At 40.7% G+C, this 23,650-nt stretch overlaps 1 protein-coding gene across 2 annotated transcripts in view; it reads right to left on the bottom strand.

Moving 5' to 3' along the window:
• Window positions 1–6: 6 nt before the first annotated feature.
• The window catches only part of TLE1 (TLE family member 1, transcriptional corepressor), a 79,828-nt gene continuing 56,184 nt past the window's right edge, over window positions 7–23,650 (bottom strand). For both annotated transcript variants that reach the window (XM_068236868.1, XM_068236860.1), the window contains exons 9-20: window positions 22,358–22,474; window positions 18,725–18,778; window positions 17,499–17,651; window positions 16,619–16,763; window positions 14,417–14,613; window positions 14,236–14,312; window positions 12,816–13,065; window positions 9,466–9,713; window positions 3,403–3,550; window positions 1,775–1,925; window positions 329–405; window positions 7–233 (exon numbers count right to left, since the gene is read on the bottom strand). In XM_068236868.1, the coding sequence (XP_068092969.1) occupies window positions 126–233; window positions 329–405; window positions 1,775–1,925; window positions 3,403–3,550; window positions 9,466–9,713; window positions 12,816–13,065; window positions 14,236–14,312; window positions 14,417–14,613; window positions 16,619–16,763; window positions 17,499–17,651; window positions 18,725–18,778; window positions 22,358–22,474 (1,725 nt within the window). In that variant the 3' untranslated portion in view covers window positions 7–125. The remainder of the gene's footprint in view (window positions 234–328; window positions 406–1,774; window positions 1,926–3,402; window positions 3,551–9,465; window positions 9,714–12,815; window positions 13,066–14,235; window positions 14,313–14,416; window positions 14,614–16,618; window positions 16,764–17,498; window positions 17,652–18,724; window positions 18,779–22,357; window positions 22,475–23,650) is intronic.

The following is a 23,650-nucleotide window of genomic DNA, read 5'->3' on the forward strand; positions in this document are numbered from 1 at the left end:
AGTCCCCGGAGCATTTTCTAAAAGCTTAACAGTTCTGTTACAAAAAAAAGTCTTCTCTTTTTCTACTGCTATACAAAATGGATTTTGGCCCGGAAAATTTGTACAAAGCAATAATTCCATATCTTTCAGTAGATCACTTCATAGACTGTAGCCTTCTTGTCCCCAGACCCAGTGACAATGTATTTGTCATCCACAGAGATGTCGCAGCTCAGCACAGATGAGGATTCTTTGGACTACAAAAAGGAAGACATGTTAGCTTGCCATTTCTGATTGGGGTGGTGGTGGTGGTGGGGGGGTGGGGGGGATTTACAAAGATATTTACACTCACCTGGAAGATACTGGCTCCATATGGAGTTCTCCAAGCATTCAGGAGGTTGTCTTTACCGGTACTCACAAACCATTTACCTGAACCGGAGAAAAAAAAATATAAGTCAGTCAGAGTAACCGTAAAGTCTATATTTATATTGTCATATGCAGGGCAAAGCAACAGAGATCAAATCGGTTATTATACATTGTTCCTGCTGAAAATACATTTCTATATGGAATAAGTAATTTGTGTTTAAAGTATAACCAATATTTGGGGGGGGGGGGGAGGAGGGGGTCAAGTGTGTCAAGTTCTGCTGTACTTTATCCAGTCCCCATAACTTTACAGGTCCCTCATTTTCCTCCAGATCTGCTCCTATGCGTCACTGTGCACCTCTGAAAACTCACTGAAAAATCATAAACCGTACATGTGCAGAATGCTCCCAGCAATGAGAGCGCGATCGATGAGAGACACAACCACACAGTCTGCAATTTTTGGAGGGTATAGCGGGACAACAAAGCAGATCGGGAGGCAACCAAGGAACCTGTTGTTCTTTATGCAGCAATTTTTAGCCATGTATAACGCTGTATAGAAAAGCATTTGAATCAGAAAGCCACTGGTTATAAGCGATTTGTAGCAGTGAACACTCTCGCTTTTAATCTGCCATTCAAGCAATGAGGATCTAAACTAGCATATACAGTACACTTGAATATAAACCGAGCCGCTCATTCTGACAACTGTATACGCACAAGTATAAACCTATTCAAGTATAAGTCTACATGCACACTATGCATCTTTGTATCAAAGTATGCATGCATTTTCCCTATGAAATAGTGATCAGCATCAAGCATAAAGATCAGGTGATTGGACAGAAGTCTGACTAGACTCATGCTTGTTTCAGACACTACTGATACCAGAAGATCAACAAGCAACTGGCAGTGTTTTAAAATGACAAATATTGCAGCCTCCAAATGTCTCTCACATCAGGTTCCTTTTATCAAGCACCTCAGCGTATAAATGTTATCCTTCATTGTTCAGTACTACCCAAAATACAAAAGTAAACAAAACAAAATGATGCTAATTCCCACTAATGAATTCTAGTGAGCTAACATGTGCTTTTGCTGCCTTTACTTTATGACATATGCATGATTTCTAAGCAAACATCTTTTGCTGTGAATGGGTTCTTAAGGCCCATACACACGTCGGATTTCCGCGGACGGGTCGTTTGAACGACCCGTCGTTCGCCCGCTAAATCGGGCGTGTGTACAGACTGTCGTTCGCTTAAAAAGAGTGAGTTTGAGCAATCAGCCCGGCGGATCGCTCAAACTCACTCTTATCAAGCGAACGACAGTATGTACACATGCCCGATTTAGCGGGCGAACGACGGAGCGACGGGACGTTCAAACGTCCCATCGTTCGTGGAAATCCGACGCGTGTATGGGCCTTTAGTCTTGTGTATTTCTTACTTACCGCAATATGCAAACTTCAGTGACAACACGCAGCTCTCATGTAGATGCAGCTGATATTTATCTGGTTTGTTTACGTGAAGTACTTCCACATTACTGCTCTCCATTCCAACTGCGAGCCATTCACCAGTTGGACAGTAGCCAAGGGAGAAAATCTAGATATTGCAAACAAACCACTTGTTTAGAATTCACTTGAAACGCATAAGGCACATTTATTTGAAACATTATGTTTTAACAAGGAAACAAAACATTACAATCTGTAATCTCTAAATTTACATTAAAAAGGCTCGCATCCACTAGTCTCCATGGATCTGGGCAATAGAGGGGAAGCTGTGGCACATATCGGCACATTCGCTTACTTTGATGTTGATGGTTTGGGAAGAGAGTCTGTAAGCATGACATGATTCAGAAGAAAGCTTCTCCCCACTTGCCAAACACCATACAAGTTGTATGGCTTTTTTAAATAATAAAAAGGTAAAAGTACAGGAAACAATTTTCTTTTAGGGAAGAATAGCTGTGCAACCTACATCAGATATCCATGGAGCAGAATAGCCCATTTTATATGGATTGCCAGGCTCCAATCTGGTACTCTGCAGTGGCCTGGCAGTCCTGGACAAGCCCTGTCACAAAAAGGCACTGCAGGAGTCTGGGTCACAGTTCTTGCCACACCTCACCCCATAAGGTCCTGTGTTTCATTACAACTGCTTTCTGTCATGTTCACCAGGGTAGGTGGCAGTACTCAGCACTAAAAAATAAAGTACGCTTTAAAAGCAGAAAAACACAGCCACTTATGTAAATGGCATTTTTAGGAGGTGATCATAAACCACAACCTCTATATTTTAAAGCCTGGTACACATTTTCAATTATGATTGGTCAACCCCTGACCAATTTTACCACCTCCATGTAGTATGAGGGTTTGCCTACACAATCTACTCATAATATTTAATATCTGATGACCCTCATACTACGTGGAGGTGGTAAAACTGGTCAGTGATTGGCCAATCATAATTGAAAGTGTGTATCAGGCATAAATGACGTCTTTTTTGAAAGCAAACAATGCCCACACGTCCTTCTAGCATATCTACTATCTCAGTTTCGTCCTCAAACTATAAATGAGCGATGTGCAAGTCACTGCCCAAAACTATTTTAGTGATGTGTATGTACCATACTTGGCACTGACCTATGGCCCAATGGATCAAGACACAATCCCTGCAAGAGGCAGTAAGACAGTGGAGACAGGAGACAGTGTGTGAATGCACCTGAACATTGCTAAGCAACTTCAGCAGCGATAGATAAGGGAAGCCCCCTCTAGGTTTTATGGTTACAATCAGCAGCCACTGCACCAAACATCATTCTGAACCCAGAATCTGTGTAGAGAACATTAATCATGTGGCTGAAATAGTGACCAAAGTCTGCTGCAAAATGGTGACGGCCTGCTGGAAGCTGTGCTGTTCAACAGCTGTCACATCCTTAGCACAAAGACCATTGAATAAAACTTTTGCCAGTCATGCAAGTCCCACCCCCCAATACTCCTTGTAAAATATTATCTAAGAGGCAAAGTAAAAAGCATCACATGCATCGCGCGTGAGCACACACATATATTACAGAAAACAAAAAAGCAAAGACATTTACCTGTGATGTGAAGTCATGTTGTTGTAGCTGTCGCCCTTCCCGCAGATCCCAGGATCGCACCGTATTGTCCAAACCTCCCGTCCAGAGCTTGGTACCATCGTTAGAAATGTCAATACAGCTGGCTCCATCTGTGTGGCCCTGGAATTGCCTGATAAGACAAACAAGATTGAATAATGATTTCCTGCCAGTACTCAAGGTAAACACTGCTATGTTGCTCACTTTGGACTTTCCCTACATGTGTCATCTCTTGTAAAACTACTGAAACGGAACAACACTGCTCTTCTCTGCTGATTTAATACACACTCTTAAACAACTGCAGGTGTTGCTCTGCCTAATTTTAATGGCTGGTAATCTCCATTTTGCATCTGACAAAGTCAGCTCCTGCCAACAAGCCTTCACTAATATGTCTCAGGAAGCCACAGATGAAACAAACAGCACCATTATCAGCATTTACACAACCCTAGAAGCAATGACGCAAATTACTACTTATGTGTCAATAAAAAGCCTGCATTCATAAAACATGATGCTAAACTAGTATTACCACTTACTAAGATTAATAACAGTCTATACAAAGTGGAAGGTTTGTCAACAACTTCATAAAAAAAATACAAAAAATAAAAAGAATGCCATTCACAGGACAAAAACTTACAGATGGAGGCAGGATTATATTCAAAACTAAAACATATTAAAAAAAAAAAAGAGATGGTAAAAAGAAAGAAGAAAACACCCCATAAAGTATTTCTCACATACAGGCTTCTCTTCATTTTTTTCAGGACATTACACTCCAAGGCCTCTTTCACATGGGAGGCTGAACTGCTCACTGGTAAGGCAGGACCACCTCCCGGCCACCAGCGCCATTCACGCACAATCAAAATGCATCTCAATGGCAGCATTTGGATAACCACGCATGTCAGTGCTTGGCACCCGGTGGGAGAAAATGACAAGTCATGTGTGAGCTCAGCCATAGCCAAGGGGCATTCCATTGGGGGGCCCACCTCTTCCCTGCCCGTACCATACAGCATAACGCAGCCAAAACATCTCCCAAAATAACAAAGCACACCTGAAGTGAGAGGAATATGGAGAGGGACCTATTTATTGCCTTTTAAACAGTGGCGCATTGCCTGGCTGTCCTGCTGATTCTCTGCCCCTAAAAGTGGCCATACATCTGGCAATTTTGCAAGCGATTGCCGATACGATTCAATAATTATTGAATCATATGAAAATCGGTGGTACAACAAGCAAAATTGTTTGACTGTATCGATGATATAACGTAACCAACGAACACGACATTTGGCCATTGTACCCCCAAATCTTATATGCACCCTTGCATTAAAATATCTCATCTGTCTACTGCTGTTGAGTGTTCAGCTATGATTCCGCATTCGCGCCCCACGTGCTGCTTGCGTATAGCATGTGACTTATTTATTTATTTTATTTATTGTATTTATAAAGCGCCAATATATTACGCAGCATTTCACACGCGCACCATGTGCTATACACCAGCCGCACGTGGGGCACAAATGTAGAAGCACAGCTGATCTCTCAGCAGCGGCCAGGTGAGATATTTTAATGCACGGGCATTGGGGGGGGGGGGGGGGGGCGCACATATAACATTTAGAGGGACGGGGCGGAGGCAGCCAATGCGGCACCACAAGGCTGATTTCATGCTGGAATTGGCCTGTGGTATATGGACAGCCACAGATCTCGCTCTAATCAGACTCAAGGTGCCCTTACACGGTACAATAATAACATTAAATTTTCCCGTTTATTCGACCAAAACGATCGAATCGAATGAAAGTTTAAAAAAATATTTTTTTTCGATCAAGAAAAAAAAAGGATGGATTACCCTGTTTTTTCAATAAAAATCCGATCGGACATGTTGGAAAAATCTTTATATTCAATCTAACAGAATAATCAAACAATTATCCACTCAAAAAAAGGAAAAAAATTGTACCATGTATGGGCACCATTAGAGAGATCTGTCTCTTGGGCGATTTGCCCATACATCAGTTGATGTATGGCCACCTTAAACTTTTAGCCATCGACCCTGAACAAGCAAGCAGATAAGAGGTTTCTGACTAAAGTCTGAATAGATTAGCCACATGCTTGTTTCAGGTGTGCGATTCATACACTACTGCAGCCAAAGAAATTTTGCTCATGTAAAACAGTGACATTGCTATATGGTGAGCTGCATTATCTGATTCTAAAACAATGATCAACACCTGTCATGTCATATGACAACAGATAATGCAGCCACTGCTTGCCATCTCCTGAAAAAGCTGTTTATCTGGATGTTATCCTGATCATCTGGTACAAAAGCTAGTATGTAGATAAGATGTTGTAACACTTTCAGCATACTTTTCTGCGCAGGTAATCCAGACATCACTATAGCCAGAGGGTCACCATTACAGCAAAGTGGCTAATATTTCCAGGAGGCTGCTCCCACATTCTCCCATGACAGGCATACTTAAAATAATTTATTTATACTGGCTTTAAGCAGTTAGGATTCTACAATTTTGTTTGCAAACATGAACATCAGTCCCACACTGTGCAGGCCAGCTGGAGTTTCAGGTGAGTGCTTGTAGGCCCCATTTCAAGGCGTTTGTACATTCTTACATTCTTCTTCATGTTTGTTTGTGTTTCACCGGGCAGATCATCTCTGCCAAATTGTAGCTGAAGGCATAGTTCACCTACTCAGCCTGCTTGGCCCATCATGCACTGCGCCCCCCCCCCCCCCCCACATAGCAACATGCACAGAGGTCAAATGACATTGAGCAGTTGAGCTCTAGCGGGGAGTTCTGAAGCTGCAGAGGAGAAGTGAGAACTGATGCCAGAGTCGGGGGAGGTAGCTATAGGCATGCTTCCAATGCGTACTCTGCATGAAGGGGGGGGGGGGGGGCTGGGAGATAATGGGGGGGTGAGCTTATTCAACGGATCACCCATTTTTGTTGTTTTTTTTCAAGGCAAAAGTGGAGGTGGCGGGCTTATCCGCGAGTATATACAGAAAGTGTAAGCACTATATAAATGCATGATAATGTCCAACCAACACGCTCCAACTGTTCCTCAGCTGGATTGCAGGACACCATCAATCCTCTAACATATTACTGTATACTCACTAGTAAATAGGGGAGAAAGTAGTAATATAGTTCCATGCTAACTCTAGGTAACAAAACAGGCACATTACACACTGATAGTCTACTCTAAGTAGTTTTTTTTTTTTCAATTTTCTGAAATTCTGATCCTCATATTACTATACAAGAGCCCTCTCTTCCCCGTCTGACCCAAAAATCTGCTTGTACAGCTAGTGACTCAAGCAATGCACACTGCTGGATTCAGCTCAGTTTTTTTTCTTGACAATTTACTGTAATAAGTACTCTGGGTTTGCTATCCTAATACTGTGTATCCCAAAGCAGCAAACATATGAATCAGGGGAAAGAATAGCACAGACCACTGAATCAGACTCAGGACACCTCTAGAATTGTTTTATTGCAAGCACTGCTGAGGTTACATATCCTATATACTAATAGGCAAATGTAATTATGCATGGCATAGATGCTTCTGCGCACACATACAACTACCGCACTAAGCCAACACCCATAGTAATCCACCGCATGGTGATACTGAGCCATCACTCACAACTGCACGGATGCACTGGAGGTGGGGCTGGTTGGGGAGTTGCATCATGGCTTTACCATTCTTTCCAAAATCAGGGGTTTACCGGTTTTAATCTGATTCAGAGTGAAAAAAAGCTCTTTTAAAACACCAGATAATGTGAAATAACCAAATTCTCAGCAAAAATTAATCTATACTGTAGATAGTAAACTTAGATAAGTATTATCTCTGCAAAAAATGAGGAAAAAAACGTTGAAATATGCACCTTTGTTTGAAAGCTTGTGGCTTTAGCCATTTAGCAGATTCATAGCACTTTGAACAGGCATAAAAACAATTGCTGGTGGCCTATGTGAAGAGGACACTGGCTGCACTTGCATAAAATTACATCTGAAGGTTGGGAGGAGAATTTATCGGTCCCAAATCTGCCATGAGCCTGCCAAACTGCCTGTAAAGCCTGGTGGATTTATTCCAAACAGAATAGCTTGCTGGCCTTCTATACAGGCAGCGTTGCCAACCTAATAGGATTCAAAAGATGTCAGCTACATACAACCTAGCTCTAAGAGCAATTAAATAAAAATCCGTGCTAAGCCTTGTTTAACCCTTTTGGCATTCACTACTGGTATTAAGATATTCCAACTGCCAGGGTCATGGAACATAAAATACTAAAGGTCGGTTCCCAGGAACACGGTGTCAGCATTCCTCTTCTATAAAATGATATTACCCTCTAGTAAGGCCATCAACATATATCTGTCAGTGTTTAAAGAGGACTCTGGCTTCTTGGCTACCGTGTCACATCTGGCAATTACCTTACCCTTCATGAAACAAATGAAAATTACTGAAACACTCAGGAACTGTATTATCCATTATATTCTGAATTTAAACAAGTGACCATACAGTAGCAAGACATAAAACAGGCTGCCAGACGAGCTTGGATTTCCCTCACCCTTATACCACATCATCATGTGGTATTCTTAGGATTACTGAAGCCGCAAAACTGGTAAGCTTCAGGAATAGAGGCCACAAGTTCAGCTTCCTTCATTACTTAACAGACACCTTACATGTTCTCACTATTAAGGAGGCTGTGTCATTAGGAGACTATAACAAAGAAGCAAAGGTTGTTCTCAATAGTAAATTAAATTCTAAGGTTTCCTTTTAACTCGATTACCAACTATACTAGATTTGTCTACTTTTGGAAAACAAAAAAAAGAGATCTGTAAATATCATTTTTACTAAAACGAGTTGTCAGTCTGAGCAATTTCCAGATTAAATCGCATGTCTTAAAGGACACCTGAACTATTGTGGCTGGAAGGTATAATGGTTAAGGTCTCTGCCTCTGACACAGGAGACCAGGGTTCAAATCTCGGCTTTGCCTGTTCAGTAAGCCAGCACCTATTCAGTAGGAGTCCTTAGGCAATTCTCCCTAATACTACTACTGCCTATAGAGCACGTCCTAGTGGCTGCAGCTCTGGCGCTTTGAGTCCGCCAGGAGAAAAGCGTGATATAAATGTTATTTGTCTTTTCTAAAGTGAAATGAGGAGAAAAACGTGTATGTACAGTTCCATTCCAGCATAGAATTATAGGTTGTATTGCTTTTTTTCCTTTCTTTACTGTTAGATATAAGAATTAAGGTATGCAAATTACAGTTCATTTTCTGTAGAACTTAGTCTGACAACAGCCAACTATAGTGAGTGTAACTCTCACTGATAACTAATTACAAGTCATAAAACTCTTGCCTGGAAAAAAAAAACAGCCTTTGCGTGCAAGGAAAATATACATTATATATATTCAATAGTTCATAGATTGTGGCTCTGACTGGAACACTAAAAGGTCATTTAGCTGAAACTGTAATAAACCTACTTTTTTTAGCTTTTGAACACAAAAAAATGTGGTATTCTTAAAAAAAGTCATATTAGCAATAGGGGGAAATATATACAGTTCTTTAACTCATCACTGGTGGAAGCGTTTATTCGTTCAAGCACATAAGGACAACACGTTTCTCAGGTGCTGGCCCACTTCGTCAGGTCAAAAGTAGTAAGCCACACCACCTCTCGTTCACTATTTTTTAGTTGTTGAAACTAGCTTATACTCCGGGAGTCTTCACCGGTGTTTTTAAGATCGTCTTATATGACTGCCAGGGGTTTATAGTTTTTCCTGAACATGGTTATGCGTTTTTTAGAAAAACTCCAAGGAGACTGACCAGCCAGTACCTGCACAGCAGAACTGAAATACTGAGCATGGACGGTTATCTACCGCAAGTACTGACAGTGCTAGTAAGTTTTGCAAACCCCCTGTACCAGTGATAGTGCAACACTGGGCTCTCTCAACCTTTCAGATTCTCGAAGGTTACAGTGTCATTTGTCTTGTCTTATTTCTCTACTGGAAACCACCAAGAGTCATCATCCTTCTACCATTGCTATTAATACTCGAGCTTTTAACATTAATTTGGCTTACCTTACAAGAGTCTGGTTATGTAAGTCCCATACTGCAATGTTGCCATCACTACAGCAGGAGAAGCAGACCTTGGAGTCAGGGCTGATAGCCAGAGCATAGCATGCAGGAGCAGATGATGTCAGTTCTGCTTTTATACGCGGGGTAGGTGCTGCCAGATCCCATATGGATAACGTGCTGGCTTCCCCTCCAACAATCAGAGTGCACCCATCAGGGAGTAATTTACACGATCTGATGTAATTATCTCTGTTCTGTTAAAAAAAAAAAAAAGAAAAATATTTGCTTATTCCTCTTGCCTTTTCCTACACAATATTTAAGCATTACATAGCTCTATGTAACACTATGTAACAGTTTCCACTGCAGTCCAGTAGCCACATCTTAAAGTAGGATGAAACTGGTAATAGAAAACTCTTGTACCTATTGCAACATTTTTCCCTTCCCCACTGTGTTATACATAATTAGTGATGGTCAAGTAGATGCAAATAACTTCCAGTTGATGTAAATGTATGCACATTTTTATGCAATTTTATGCCACTTGAAAATGAACCAATCAAATTTTACCTCAGCATGATTTGATTTATCCAGCTTGAAAACAAACCAATCAAATCCTGCTGAGGTAAAATTTGATTGGTTCATTTTCAAGTTGCATATATTTGCATACAAATTTGCATAAATTCACATCAACTCGAAGTTATTTGCATCTACTTGACCATCACTATAGATCATGTTATAAAATTACATGATCGCTGACGCGTCATCTTTTATAATATTGAGCCTGTGTTGCTGCGTCCAGCAGTTATGGAGCGTCCCTGTTATTTTGTTACTGCGCATGTGCGCAGTAACGGACAGCTGGAGGGACCAGGGAGCAAGGTGGGTGGGCAGTTGAGTGTGCGCGGCAGGTGTGCGCGCATGCGCAGTGACTGGAGGGGGCGGTAAAAAAAGACCTAGAGCCCGTTTTTAAACGGGCTTGTGTCTACTAGTAATATATAAAATATAAGATACAATCGGTGATCTACTTACAAGCAAATGCCGTTGATTTTGTTTGGAAGTTGAGTCTTGTGTTATACATGGTGAAGTTTGCATAAATGATTTACTTTCAGACAACTCTGCATTTAGACATCATATACAACTATGTATTTTGGTTGTTTTCAATGTGCTTGTTAAAGAGACTCCGTAACAAAAATTGCATCCTGTTTTTTATCATCCTACAAGTTCCAAAAGCTATTCTAATGTGTTCTGGCTTACTGCAGCACTTTCCACTATCACAGTCTCTGTAATAAATCAATGTATCTTTCCCCTGTCAGACTTGTCAGCCTGTGTCTGGAAGGCTGCCAAGTTCTTCAGTGTTGTGGTTCTGCTATGAACTCCCCCTTCCAGGCCCCTCTATGCACACTGCCTGTGTATTATTTAGATTAGGGCAGCTTCTCTCTTCTCTCTTATCTTTTACAAGCTGGATAAATCGTCCTCTGAGCTGGCTGGGCTTTCACATACTGAGGAATTACAGACAAAGGCAAAGCTGTTTGCAGGAAGAAAAGAGCAGCCTGAAACTTCAGTGCATGAGAACTGCAGGGGGAAAGAAACACACAAATGATCTCTTGAGATTCAAAAGGAAGGGTGTATACAGCCTGCTTGTGTATGGATGTATTTTCTATGTGTGGACATACTGTACATCAACCTACTTCCTGTTTTGGTGGCCATTTTGTTTGTTTATAAACAAACTTTTTAAAACTGTTTTTAACCACTTTTAATGTGGCGAGGAGCGGCGAAATTGTGACAGAGGGTAATAGGAGATGTCCCCTAACGCACTGGTATGTTTACTTTTGTGCGATTTTAACAATACAGATTCGCTTTAAGTGTTTTATGCTACTTATAACAATACTGGTAACCTGTAACAACAAAAATATGTAATAAAAACCAATATTGCATAAATTATACAGAAAGATAACTGTTTGTATCCCTGAAATGTCATAACTCAAGTCGTTTGTAAGTAGGGTACTGTCTGTACTTCTAACACAAAGTAGTGGGAGGGAAAATAATGCACAAATAGCCATGTACCAGGCAATAGGTACAAGCGGTTTCTATTAAAAGTTTCATCCTAAAGCAGAGCATTTAAGACCTTCTTTGTCAAACCTTAAAGGGAACCTGACGCAAGAGGCATATGGAGGAAGACATTTTTTCCTTTTAAACGATACCTGCTGATCTCTTTGGCAGCAGTAGTGTCTGAACCACTTACCTGAAACAAACATGCAGCTGATCTTGTCCGATTTGTAAAAAAACATCTGATCTGCATGCGTGTTCAGGGTCTATGGCTACAAGTATCAGTACCAGTCAATCTGCATTGTTTAAAAGGAAGAAAATATGGCAGCTTCCATATCCATCTGAAAGTCTTAAATGGGCCCCGGCACCCTGATGCAGGGGGGACTCCTGGCATGTATGACAGTTATGCAGCTCCAATGAACTGCTACTAGTAAACAGACTAGGTAATACTATGCTAGATTCTTGCCAAAGCTTCTTGCATTGTTTTACCACATTACATTTCCCAAACGTAATATAAAACAAAGCCACATTGGCAAAGGTTGTTAGTCCTTGTAAGTAATTAAAAACAAAAAATATAACAAAAAACAGAATAATACCCTAAACAGATGTGTTGTAGTGCTTGTTAGCCCTATATAGCAGAATATAGTACCTATGCAACAAATATGAGCTGCTTTATCTAAGCGGAAGACACACGATAGAATCTTTTCATTACGTAAAGTCTATTGTCATTATTAATAGTACACTTGTATTTGCACAGGACTAGTCCTTCAGATTAATAACCGAAGCAGTCTCTACATGAATAACTGTATAAGCCTGCGTAAACAGACATCATAGCAACGCCAAGTCCTAAGATTATTTTTCATAACAGTCAACCAGTAATTTTCAACCACCTACTTGGCAAACAAGAAGAGTAAACGGACATATACACACACAAAACGGAGATGACCAAGTGCTCTGCATGAGAATCATTTCTCCCGAAGGAGAACACACGGAAGTAGGCACTCGCACAATGTGAGGATGTGATGAGCTGCAGACTGTAGACAGGTGCAACAACAGCTTGTAAAGTAACAATTCTCCACATCTTCACCCAAGCTCTGCCATAAGCAACAAGTGGACTTTAATGTGTTTACCAAATGTACATGAAACACTTCCTGTAGGATGAGTCTAGACTTCAACAATGTTACGCATTAAAGCAAATTAGTTTCTTGGGACAGATTTGGGCCTTTAAGACAAGAAAAACTAAACAGTGGAAATCCTTTTCCTTACAGTTTCTCCATGGACGTATTACCCTAGAACACAAGTTCTTGTTCACTTACCAAGCAGTCCAGCTGAGAGACAGGACTTTTGTTGCCAGGTTGGCTGATGTCCCAGACTTTAACACATCCCTTTCCACCAGTGTAGACGTGTCTAGTGGGGTTGCTAATGGTTACTGCACAAACCACTTCCCCGTGGTTTAGTGTATTTATTTGACGTGCGTGCCGAGGGATCCCTGGACCAATCAGGGCATCAGGAGGGAACGGGACAGGCTGCATCTGGCCATCTGCAGTCACATGGAATGAGTAAGCCCTAGGAGAATAAAAATGAGGTCAGCCAATGGTGAGGAATTTAATGCTTTATATTTTATTGTAAACATCTAGGAAGAGCCTCTAAATGAGTTCCATGATCCCCTTTGGGAGGACTGTGAACACACATTTTACAAAAAAGCAACAATACATGTTTATTAGATATGGTGTCCGATTTGGCTTAAATTGTGGAAAACGAGACAGAAACCTATGAACACAGAAGTGCATTTTCTTCCCTGACACACATCTCCTCTGTCAACAAAGTAATCTAAGTCCGAACATCTGTGCTTCCACTTATTACAAAACATACTTCAATCTGTGACACAGCAAGCACTTTCTACAGGGAAAACGATCTATAATCTCTATACTTTTGTGGACAACCAATGCAAAAACAGTCAGAGTCCGCATAGTAGGCTATACGTAAAAAGATGGGTTCTAAAACATTTCAGAGCAGGTTCTACAGTAGTGTGCAGCATATACCCTGTACCTCATAATATTCAATATAAACTGTAGTGAAAAAAATAATGAATAAACTTGCTTATTTTTTACAATATCCATTTATAGATTAGTCATTGTTTGCCAACTGTAAAATCTTTCCTCTCCCTGATTTACCAGTACATTCTGAAATGTATCAGTGGTGGTGACATCTTTAGTTCTGCCAGGTGATTTTTACAGAATGTTTGTTACTGAGAGTTCTATGAACAGAGGGAGATATTGCTTGCTTGGCAGTTGGAAAGAGCAGTTTTTTCCCACAATGCAAAAAAGTTCACAGATAGCAAACTGTCAGGACCTTGGTCATCTTGACATCACACTGTGGGACGGGTCTCACCACAATATGAGCCATACAGACCCCCCTGACAGTTATTCAAGAAAAGGTAAAGATGTCTTGTGGGAAAGGAAGTATCCGTTACTGATTGGAATGAAGTTCAATCCTGGGTTAAAGTTCCTCTTTAACAATGAACTGCTGACATTACCGTTCTCAGTTTACATATTACCTGTACTAGAAATTATTTCTGCCTTTTCCCTGGTCCTGTTCAGGGATGTGCGACAGACAGAAAACAATAGAAAAAGGCCCAGTTTTAGCCATAACTATTAACTGCAAAAACAGTCATACACCGCAATTAACTATACAACTCTCCTACTAAATTCCACAAGTGAATTAAAGATTACTTACGGCTTTCCTCCTGGGATTCCGCCTAGGTTTGGAGGGATTCCTGGTACTCTCATATGAGGAGGGGGATCAAAACCAACCTATTGACATTGAATAAAACACAATTTAAATGAATTTGAGAGATGTCGTACACAACACGAGTCAGAGTTCCATATCCATTCATCTCATGTACATTTGCACTCACCATTGGAGGTCGGCCATAGGCCGCAACAGCAGCTGCAGCAGCGGCAGCACTCATTTGCGGGGACATATTGTGTAAACTAGCATAAGCTGCTCCAGGACTGGTAAGTTCACCGTTCATGCCTGCATGTGGAACCATTCCAAAGGGAGAACCATAAGGACCTGGTACTGCCAGCGGTGTCCTCAAACCTGCAGCAGATACTTGGAGAGAAAAATTTTTTTTTTTACTAAACACATCATTTTTGTATAGCTACTTCAAAACAACAACGTTACATAAATGTTAACAGTATTATACATAAAAGTGCTTAAAATGGGGGTGTGATCAAACAGGCAGCGTACTTGGATGAACTTTAACTACATTTTATAATGCGGTCATGTCACTCCAGTATAAACAGTATACGTGCCTATTCTGAAAGTAAACTGGTTACAGCTTACCTATACCTGACTGAAAAATGTTGGTGAAAACAAAAGAATGGCTGCTGCCATAAAAGGACTTTTCATACTTGCATAAAAGAAGAATCCTATAAAGTTCCACAGGTAATGTATAAGATTAACATTTGCCAGTTACATTGCTTTTAAAAAAAAAATAGTCTTCAGTTGCAAAGGTTTTGAAACTTCTCAAATTGTCTCCTCCGAATTTTGATGGTGTACCACCAAGTTTTGGGCAAAGAGACAACAAGAGGCAAATGACTTGACTGACAGATTCTAGTCATCTTGAATGATAATAGGATGGATAATTTATTGCTGATAGATATAGTTCATCTTCATAGGGACAGCTTCTGAAGTTCAAATAAAAACTCAGAGGCAGCAAAGGTGGCCATTGCTGATATTTCAAAAGCAGATTATAAACAAGGCAATAAAGCTTTCTAAACATGGAAATTCTTGATATAACTCTGGGTCCATATTTAATGGGCCCTGGAATTTCCCTTTAAGTTTTGTGAAGACCCATCTGTGAGCCCAGATGTATGAAATGTCATGTGGCTAGAGTGTACAATGCGAGACTGCCACACAAACATTTACAGTACCCCTGAACCGGGGGACCAAAAATGAATGAAGTCCATGATGGGCTCTGCACTTCTCTAAGCAACTTCCAGGAGGCAGGGGAGAAACAAGGATTGTGGACGGGGACCCAGAGGACAACATTCAATAGGTTTTGCCCTAATTCCAGGGCACTTTAACTCCAAGGTGGATTATGGGTTACAGGTTCAGAATGTTTTGCCACTGAATGGCAACTGCACAGGAGCGCCTAATAATTTTACCAAAGACAAATATTCCCAATACAAAATGATTAATGCAGCAATTTACTTCATTAGGAATCAGATCATTTACCATGTGCCAATGTGAACATAAAATAAGAACACATAGCTGTCTCTACTGTCTACAGAAACTTAAACAGACCATCCCACTCTGCTTTGCTTCTGACCAGCAGATAGAGAAACTTTCGTCGTCTTGTTAATAAAGTGGACACCCAGCAACATAACACTTTCCTAAGTAACTCATTACTTTGTCATTTACAGTTTGGGGAATTCTCATTAACTTGTTGAAGGCTAAACCCCGCACACACAATTTGTATCCCACTGCTGCACGTTATCCTTTGAAGCTAACTGAATGGTAAAAATACATCAGAACACACATTCTCAAACACTCTGGACAAACTGAAGCCCAAATAAGAACAGAGTTCCTCTTCTTTTTCTCATGTAACATGGCCTGATCTCTGTTTGCAGTTTATTAACCTCAGCTAAAACCAAAAGATAAAGGTTGAGGAATTAATCTTATTCCAGGCCAGACTCCTGAATTTTAATAGTTGCCTCACAAAGGAAAATGGATTTCTTCAAGGATTTACATGAAAGGACTCGCCTGTGAAAGTAAATATTGTTGCATTCATTTGCTGTATGCATATAGCAAATATTAACCAACTGGAACTGGGAATTATGGGTTTGAAAAAGAGCATTACACTGAGAATAAGTAGATGGATATCGCCTGCCTGCCTTTCTGAAAATTGGAGTATTTGGAATTAAAATAAAGCCAAGTGTAAACAGTGACTGAAAGTGGTGCAGCTGCTGAAAATTGAGTGCAAACATCTGTTATGCATTAGGCTCCTTGGATGGGAGGGAAGGGGAGAAGAAACATATTTAAGATTCATAGGGTATTATGTACATAACATATGCAGTGTAAACATAGCACAGGAGAAAAGGGGAAATCTTACCGGCTTGGTTAACTAGAGGGTCCATAGAGGGAGGCTTGCCAAGGCCTGGGCGCAGACCTGACGTAGCACTTGTGCCAGGAGTCGGTACATCACTACGAGGAGTTGGCGTGCTTGATTTCAGAACAGGCGTGCTGGCTTTTTCATGCTAGTATCATTAAACAAATTAAATGAGTATTATTTTTAATCCAGGCCATATTACACAATTTATCACAACAGCAGCTGGGATACTGGGCATGCACTACCCAGTCATTCAGCCAATTTTCATAAATCCACACAATGTTGACAGCATTAACTTGTGAGAAAGAAATGTTGACCTTTAAGTCTACTGCCAAAATGAAAACTCAGATCTGTAGAAAAGAGTTATACAGCGCTCGAGCTGCACCGGCACAAAGGAGAAGGAGAAAGACTAATTTCTAAGCCTGCATATAATTTCCTCAATGTGGTCTTTTCACAGAGCTTGACAAATTAAGGACAGTCTGGCACAAAATCACACTACTCTACATCCAATACTCTTACAATTGGCCTACTAAGCTTGGTGGAAAATAAAGGGCTCATGAATTTGCCATCGCTTAAACAAGGAGCCATAGCCAAACAAGCTCACTGAGGTTCATTCCTCTATGGCAATTTATTCAGGTCACCCGCAGATCAATCAAGACTAAACGCAAGATCACAACCCAACATGACCGAGTCTAGTACCCATTTAAAAAAAAAAAAACAGAGGGTAATTGCTTTCCAGGAGTTAGTGCTACAAAAGTAAATATTTCAGAAGGATTTTTTTAGTATAGAGAAATTACTTTATGTGGCAATAAAAGCAAGAACCAATTTCTAATACGATATCTCAAAATGGAATTCTCCCATGTATTAAGAGAGTGTTACTTACCATGCTCATTTCCTTAGATTTCAAGGATGCTGAGCTGCCTGACGATGCCGTGGAGGCTGGGCTACTGGAGGCGTCTTTCTTCATTAATCGACTCTTATCTATTCCATTCTCACGTGGGGAGTGAGCAGGACTTGCTCTTGGAGATGAGGGATCCTAAACATGTAAACAACAATATTAAGCCTAGCCAACTGTGGTGGATGCACACTGCTCACTTTCTAATTTAAACCCCCGTTTGGTGTTGGTCTCTGAGGAAGTGAGTGTTACTTGCGAAACGGCCATCAGGCCACTAACACTGCCTATGTATCTGTTTGTATTGAGGATGGAATAAAACGTTGGTATGCACTGCAACCTTGCTGGTGCACGGAAAGTAACCGTGGCATTGGGGATTTATATTCACTTGCAAATATCTGTGTCTATTACCGGTAATTCACCCATTAATAAGTTTGCCATTAAGAGAGCTCACATAAAGATGGTAATTATATTTTCTGGAAGGCAAAGAGGTTTAAACAGCATTGTGTGTAACTTAGTTTGCTAGCTAGTACCTACTGCTGGAGAACATTTTCCACTATCTCCAATCAATAAGAGGGAAAACTGCCTACACTGGAGGTAAAGCCACAAACGCCTGCCAATTAGCCCCCGAGGCAGCTACCACTCAAAACTGCGTAAAGGGGAACTGAAGAGAGAGGTATATGGAGGCTGCCATGTTTATTTCCTTTTAACCAATACCAGTTGCTTGGCAGCCCTGCTGATCCTCTGCCTCTAATACTATTAGCCATAGCCCCTGAACAAGCATGCAGCAGATCCGGTGTTTCAGACTTTAAAGTCAGATCTGGCAAGACTAGCTGCATGATAGTTCCTGGTGTTATTCAGATACTACTGCAGAGAAATAGACCAGCAGGGCTGCCAGGCAACTGGTATTGATTAAAAGGAAATAAATATGGCAGCCTCCATATACCTCTTACTTCAGTTCCCCTTTAAGTTTTCAAACCACTGAAAGAAAAATTTGCTAGACTGAGGGCCCTTTCACACTTAATGCGTTTATTTTTATAGCAGTGCATTGTGAAACAGATTTCAGTTAAAACACGTATAGTGGGAACAGTGCCATAGGGAAACATGGACTTTACTTTGAAAATCAGTTTTCTTTCCGTTATAACTGAGAGCAACTGATTAAGTGTAAAAGGGGCCTGAGTATAGGAGAAAAAGGAAAGAGAACAAAGACACCTCACCTCATTGGACACATCTACAACCAGATTGTCATCACTTTTGTCCCCATCACTATCCTGAGAGAGAGAAAAAAAAGGATATATTTATTCAAAGCACATATCAAGTAATGTGCATTAAAGATCTTTAGATGTTTACAAAGACAATGTTTAACCAATCGTTCTTGAAGATGAAGGCTACTATTACACCAGTTCTGCAAAACGAATACAGTAGTATTTTAAGCAAACAGAAATGAGGGGGCAATAAAGGTACGGATATTGGCAAACCTTCAAATATCCACATGAAACAAAAATCCTGAGGATGTTTCAAAAGCACTAGAAATCTGACCCCTGCTGTTGCTGCATTCATTGCACCAGGCTTTGTGAAACTACTATAAATAATTGCATTGCAAACCGGAAAACCAAGACTGTTAGCAGTGTCTGGCTTTCTCAAAGACAAACAGGAAATAACTATGCTTTGTGAGACAAGGTTATCAAAGGCCTAGAAAACAGCTTTGTTTCTTCTTTCCTTCTCACTTCTGCTGATCAGGTCTTTAAGAAGAAAAACTACAGACATTGTAATCAGAAGATAGTGACAGTGTAAAGGACTAGCGCGCCTCAGACAAATAATATTAGGCCTTATTAAGTACATCTAAACACTAAAGGTGTCCATACATCTAGCAATGATGGGCAGATTCAACCAAGAGACAATCGCTCTCTGATCAGGTCTGATTGGAGAGAGATTTGTCAGCTGCCCATACACAGGGCTGCTTCTAGACTTTTTTCTGCCTGAGGCAAACTTGTGAGGATGCGCCCCTGATTTGGAATGATCGCACAGCACCCAACAATTTACTCTGCTTCATTTAATGTTCTCACATGTCATGCTGCAGCTCAACACAATAGCACGCTGGCTGTGAGTTTGTGACAGCCACTCCATTCCTCCTCAGGAAGGTACACATAGCACAAAAATGCTGACCCTGAAATCTCTGCGCCTGATGCAAATGTTTCACCTTGCTTCATTAGGGCTCATTCACATCAGAGCTTGCGTTGGAGAACGCTCAAAGCATACGTTTTGTTGTATGCGTTTTAATGCGTTTTGACTGCAGTGAGTGTGCGTTTTTAATGCGTTTTCAATGCGTTACAGCACATAGGAAAACGCAGGTAATTTTTTTTTCTTTTAGTTTTCAACTTTCTACATTGTTCCTCTGTTGCATACTGGGACTGATTGCCTGCGTTAACGGATTAAAAACGCGCATAGTGTGCGTTTTACATTGACTAACATTGTAACGCATAAAGCTAGTATTGGCCGAAAAACTGAGCCTGGGTGCAGTGTAACGCAACGCACAAAAAGGCTGCGTTATATGTGAAAGCTAAAATGAAAGTCTATGGACTTTCATTTCACCTTGGGTAACGCAAACTTTACCCGTTGCGTTGAAACGCAGAAAATCTGCCCTAATGTGAAAGAGCCCTGAGAGAACTGGCCCTGTTCATACACTGCAGGCCAATTCCTAATCAATTTCAAAATGAAACCTTTCGGGAACAAGCCCAGCTTGCAGAGTCCGCCACCTCGATGCGTGTGTGCGTGCGTGTGTGTGTGTGTGTGTGCGCGTGTGTGTAAAGTATATGTGCTGTAATCTGCATTTATACATTCCCTGTCCCGTATGGCGGTGTCTGTCTATCTTCTGCCTCTCCAATTAGCTGCATACACACTGCTGGCGTGGCTTGTGTGACATCACGGGCCAACGTGCTATGCGCCGGCAGTGTGTATGCAAGCTAATAGAAGAGAAGCGGAAGACGGACGGACACTGCCACACGGGACAGGTAATGTATAGATGCACATTACAGCACATATACATTGCATACATACACACAGCGTTAACAGCGCAGGGGGGAGGGGGGGTTGTCACTTGTCCCTATAACGCTCGCCTAGATCAACCACAGTGACCCAACATCTTGCAGCATATGCCTGACCGAATAATGCAGCCAGTTTCAGACCAAAACTGGTTGCATTGTCGAACAGGCATGCACTTGGCGGCACTGATTTTCATCAGATTCCAATTATAATAATCTAGTCGGATGGTCAATAGTCTGTCAAGTTGCCAGATGTATGGCTACCTCTACACAGTGCAAATAGGCTGAAGATCACATGGGAGTACACACATGTAGCTAGATGACATTTATGTAACATGGGTTTGATGAAAATGCCCTTTGAGTACTGAGACCCACAACAGCAAGACAAGACGCTTTATGCCAGGCATGCACTGTACCATTGTGCCACATTTGAGATATAAAATTAGTAGCTTCCACATTGATCATCATGTCTGCCACATATTAAACAAGATTTTGACAATAAAAGGCATACACATTAAGGGGCCCATCCACTGGTCGATTTCAGCCATCGATCAACAGCTGATTTGACCGCTCTGAAATCGATGCAGCAGGAAGCATTATCAGCCAATTGATCGATTTTTGGCCGATTTCGATAGATTTGCTCGATCGGTATGGATGGAAAATCAAGGTTGATTGGCGGCTGGCAGCAGATCAATGGCCCATACAGTTGCATTGGATAGAACAGTGCAATAATGCATTTTGATTGATTTTCAATAGATTTCATTCTGAAATCTATTGGAAATCTGTTCCTAGTATGTGGCACACATCAGATAAATTCCTGTCACATTCAAGCTGACAAGCATCTGACAGGAATTTGATGGCTATGTTTCCACTAGAAGCATTCTAATAGCATGTGATTTTTCAGATGCAAAACTTGCATGCAAATATGAAATAGCACAGGCGTATATGCAAGGTTATACATGCAAAATAGCATGCACAGTCGCAATTTTTTTTTTAGAGGGGGGTGTGATTTTTACAAAGAGGGAAGTCCAATTGTTACTATTGCTCATGTATACAAAAACACAATACAGGTTTGTGGTGTATAACTTCCTGATATTGGTTGCTACAGATTCTACTGTTTTCTTAAACAAGATTTCGGCATAAATCTTGTCTAATTTCAGTGGAATCCCTGCAGCTGGCAGCTTTGTACAGCTTGATCTAAAAGAAAGCTATGCAAATATTGCATACATTACACACACCTACCGATGGCCCCTATTGCCATTAATCAAGCAACGGTGAACAATATTTGAGTTGTAGTACTAATTCCAGTTGTAGTACTAAAATAGATTTTCAGGTCCGATATTTATATCAACTTAACAGCTATCAAAAATCTTGTGTAGTGTAGGCCTGCTTCGATACTGATCGCATCACTGCAACGGCTAGCTTTGCACTGCTTAATGCAAACTTTGCTTGTGCTTCACTTCCTGCATATCAGTTTATGAGCAAATATCTCTGAAATTACCGGTCCTATTTTTTTTTACATCATATGTCAGTCTGATTATCCAGTTTTGTGGTAGATATGTTTTTAGAATATTTTTAAGAATGAAAAGGTTATGGAAGAGGCAGAGGTAAGCAATCTGAGGACCAGGGCCACAAATGAAGCACCGAGATCTTCCTTTCAGCTTTCATAGATTAGACACACATTTACTTCATAATGAAATCATTCTTTAGCAAATCCAGGATAAGAGCAAATGACCACCTCTAGTGTATAAGAACAAATTTAGATCCCAGAAGCAGAAAATGACACAAAGATGGGACACATGAACTTACATAATGACTTGAATCTTTATCATCCACTTTTCTCTTTTTTAGGTCATTAGAATAGTCAGGGCCATTTCTCCGTTTATCTGAGCCCCGCAGGCTGTCGGGAATCAGCAGAGAATTACTCTGTAAACACACAGAAAAACATACATTTAGGTCTTAAAAACAATTAAATTTATATGAGGTCAGTAGATAATAACTTCAACAATGCTTGTAGTCGGTAAATACAATTTCTGCCATTATTTCAGCTTTTCCCATTTGCAATGAATCTGAGTCTCAGGGTGCCTGCATTTCCAGCTGGTACATCATCTGACATAGGAGACCTGGGTTCAAATCTCAGCTCTTTCTATTTTAGTAAGCCAGTACCTATTCAGTAAGGAGTTCTTGGGCAAGACTCCCTAACACTGCAAAGTCGGACAGAAGAAAAGTGCTATACGAATGTTGGCATTATTGTAAGTGACTCAGCAAAATTGTCTTCTATTAGATGGGAAAAAGATTACAGCCCATAAAGGACAACTGTAGCTTCCTAAAACAAAAACGTTAAATACATAACAAGAGGGTAGGCTCAGGATGCTAAAAAGCAGCGGTGTCCAAACTTTTTAGGGCAAGGTCCATATTGCCAGTTTTTAGAGTGCTAGGGGGCTGAACTAGCAAAGTTTTATAATTTTTGCTGCGGGCCCCATGGAATTAACAACTGTAGAGAGCTTTGGGGGCCACCAGAAAAGGTTTGGAGGGCCACATTTGGCTCCTGGGCTGGACTTTGGACCAGGGATGAGCAGAAACTAAGCCAGTGCGAATTTACGTATCGTAGTTCGCTTCTATGCATCGTAGTTTGTAGGTGAAGTTTAAAAACCACGCTTACGAATTTACGCGTAGCAAAGTACCGATATGCATAGCTTATGCCCACTATGCGTAGTTAACATGTGTATTGCGTAGTGAACTACGAATGTCTTACTCGCGTCTAATTTTCCGCGTGCGATTGTATGCTTACAAATTTATGCATTGAAAAAGGGATTGTACGCATAGAAGAGTTCCCGGTAGAAGCATTTAAAGGGGTTCTTCCGCAAAATAGGAAAAAAAAATATAAAGTGGTTTATTTATAAACTATTAAAAATCCTCCTCAAATAGTGCGAAAATTGTTTTTAAAAAAGGAATAGTTTCATCAAAGTAACACAATGTAATCAGTGACAGATGTCGGCCTGGGAGGCTAATCCATTTGTTAGGGTTTTTTTTTTATTTATTTTTTTAACTATAATATCACAAACATAACTGCTGCGTACCTAGTTGTCAGTTTTGTAGTCC

Source organism: Hyperolius riggenbachi, chromosome 1 (assembly GCF_040937935.1).
Source record: "Hyperolius riggenbachi isolate aHypRig1 chromosome 1, aHypRig1.pri, whole genome shotgun sequence".
Classification (NCBI taxonomy): Eukaryota; Metazoa; Chordata; class Amphibia; order Anura; family Hyperoliidae; genus Hyperolius; species Hyperolius riggenbachi.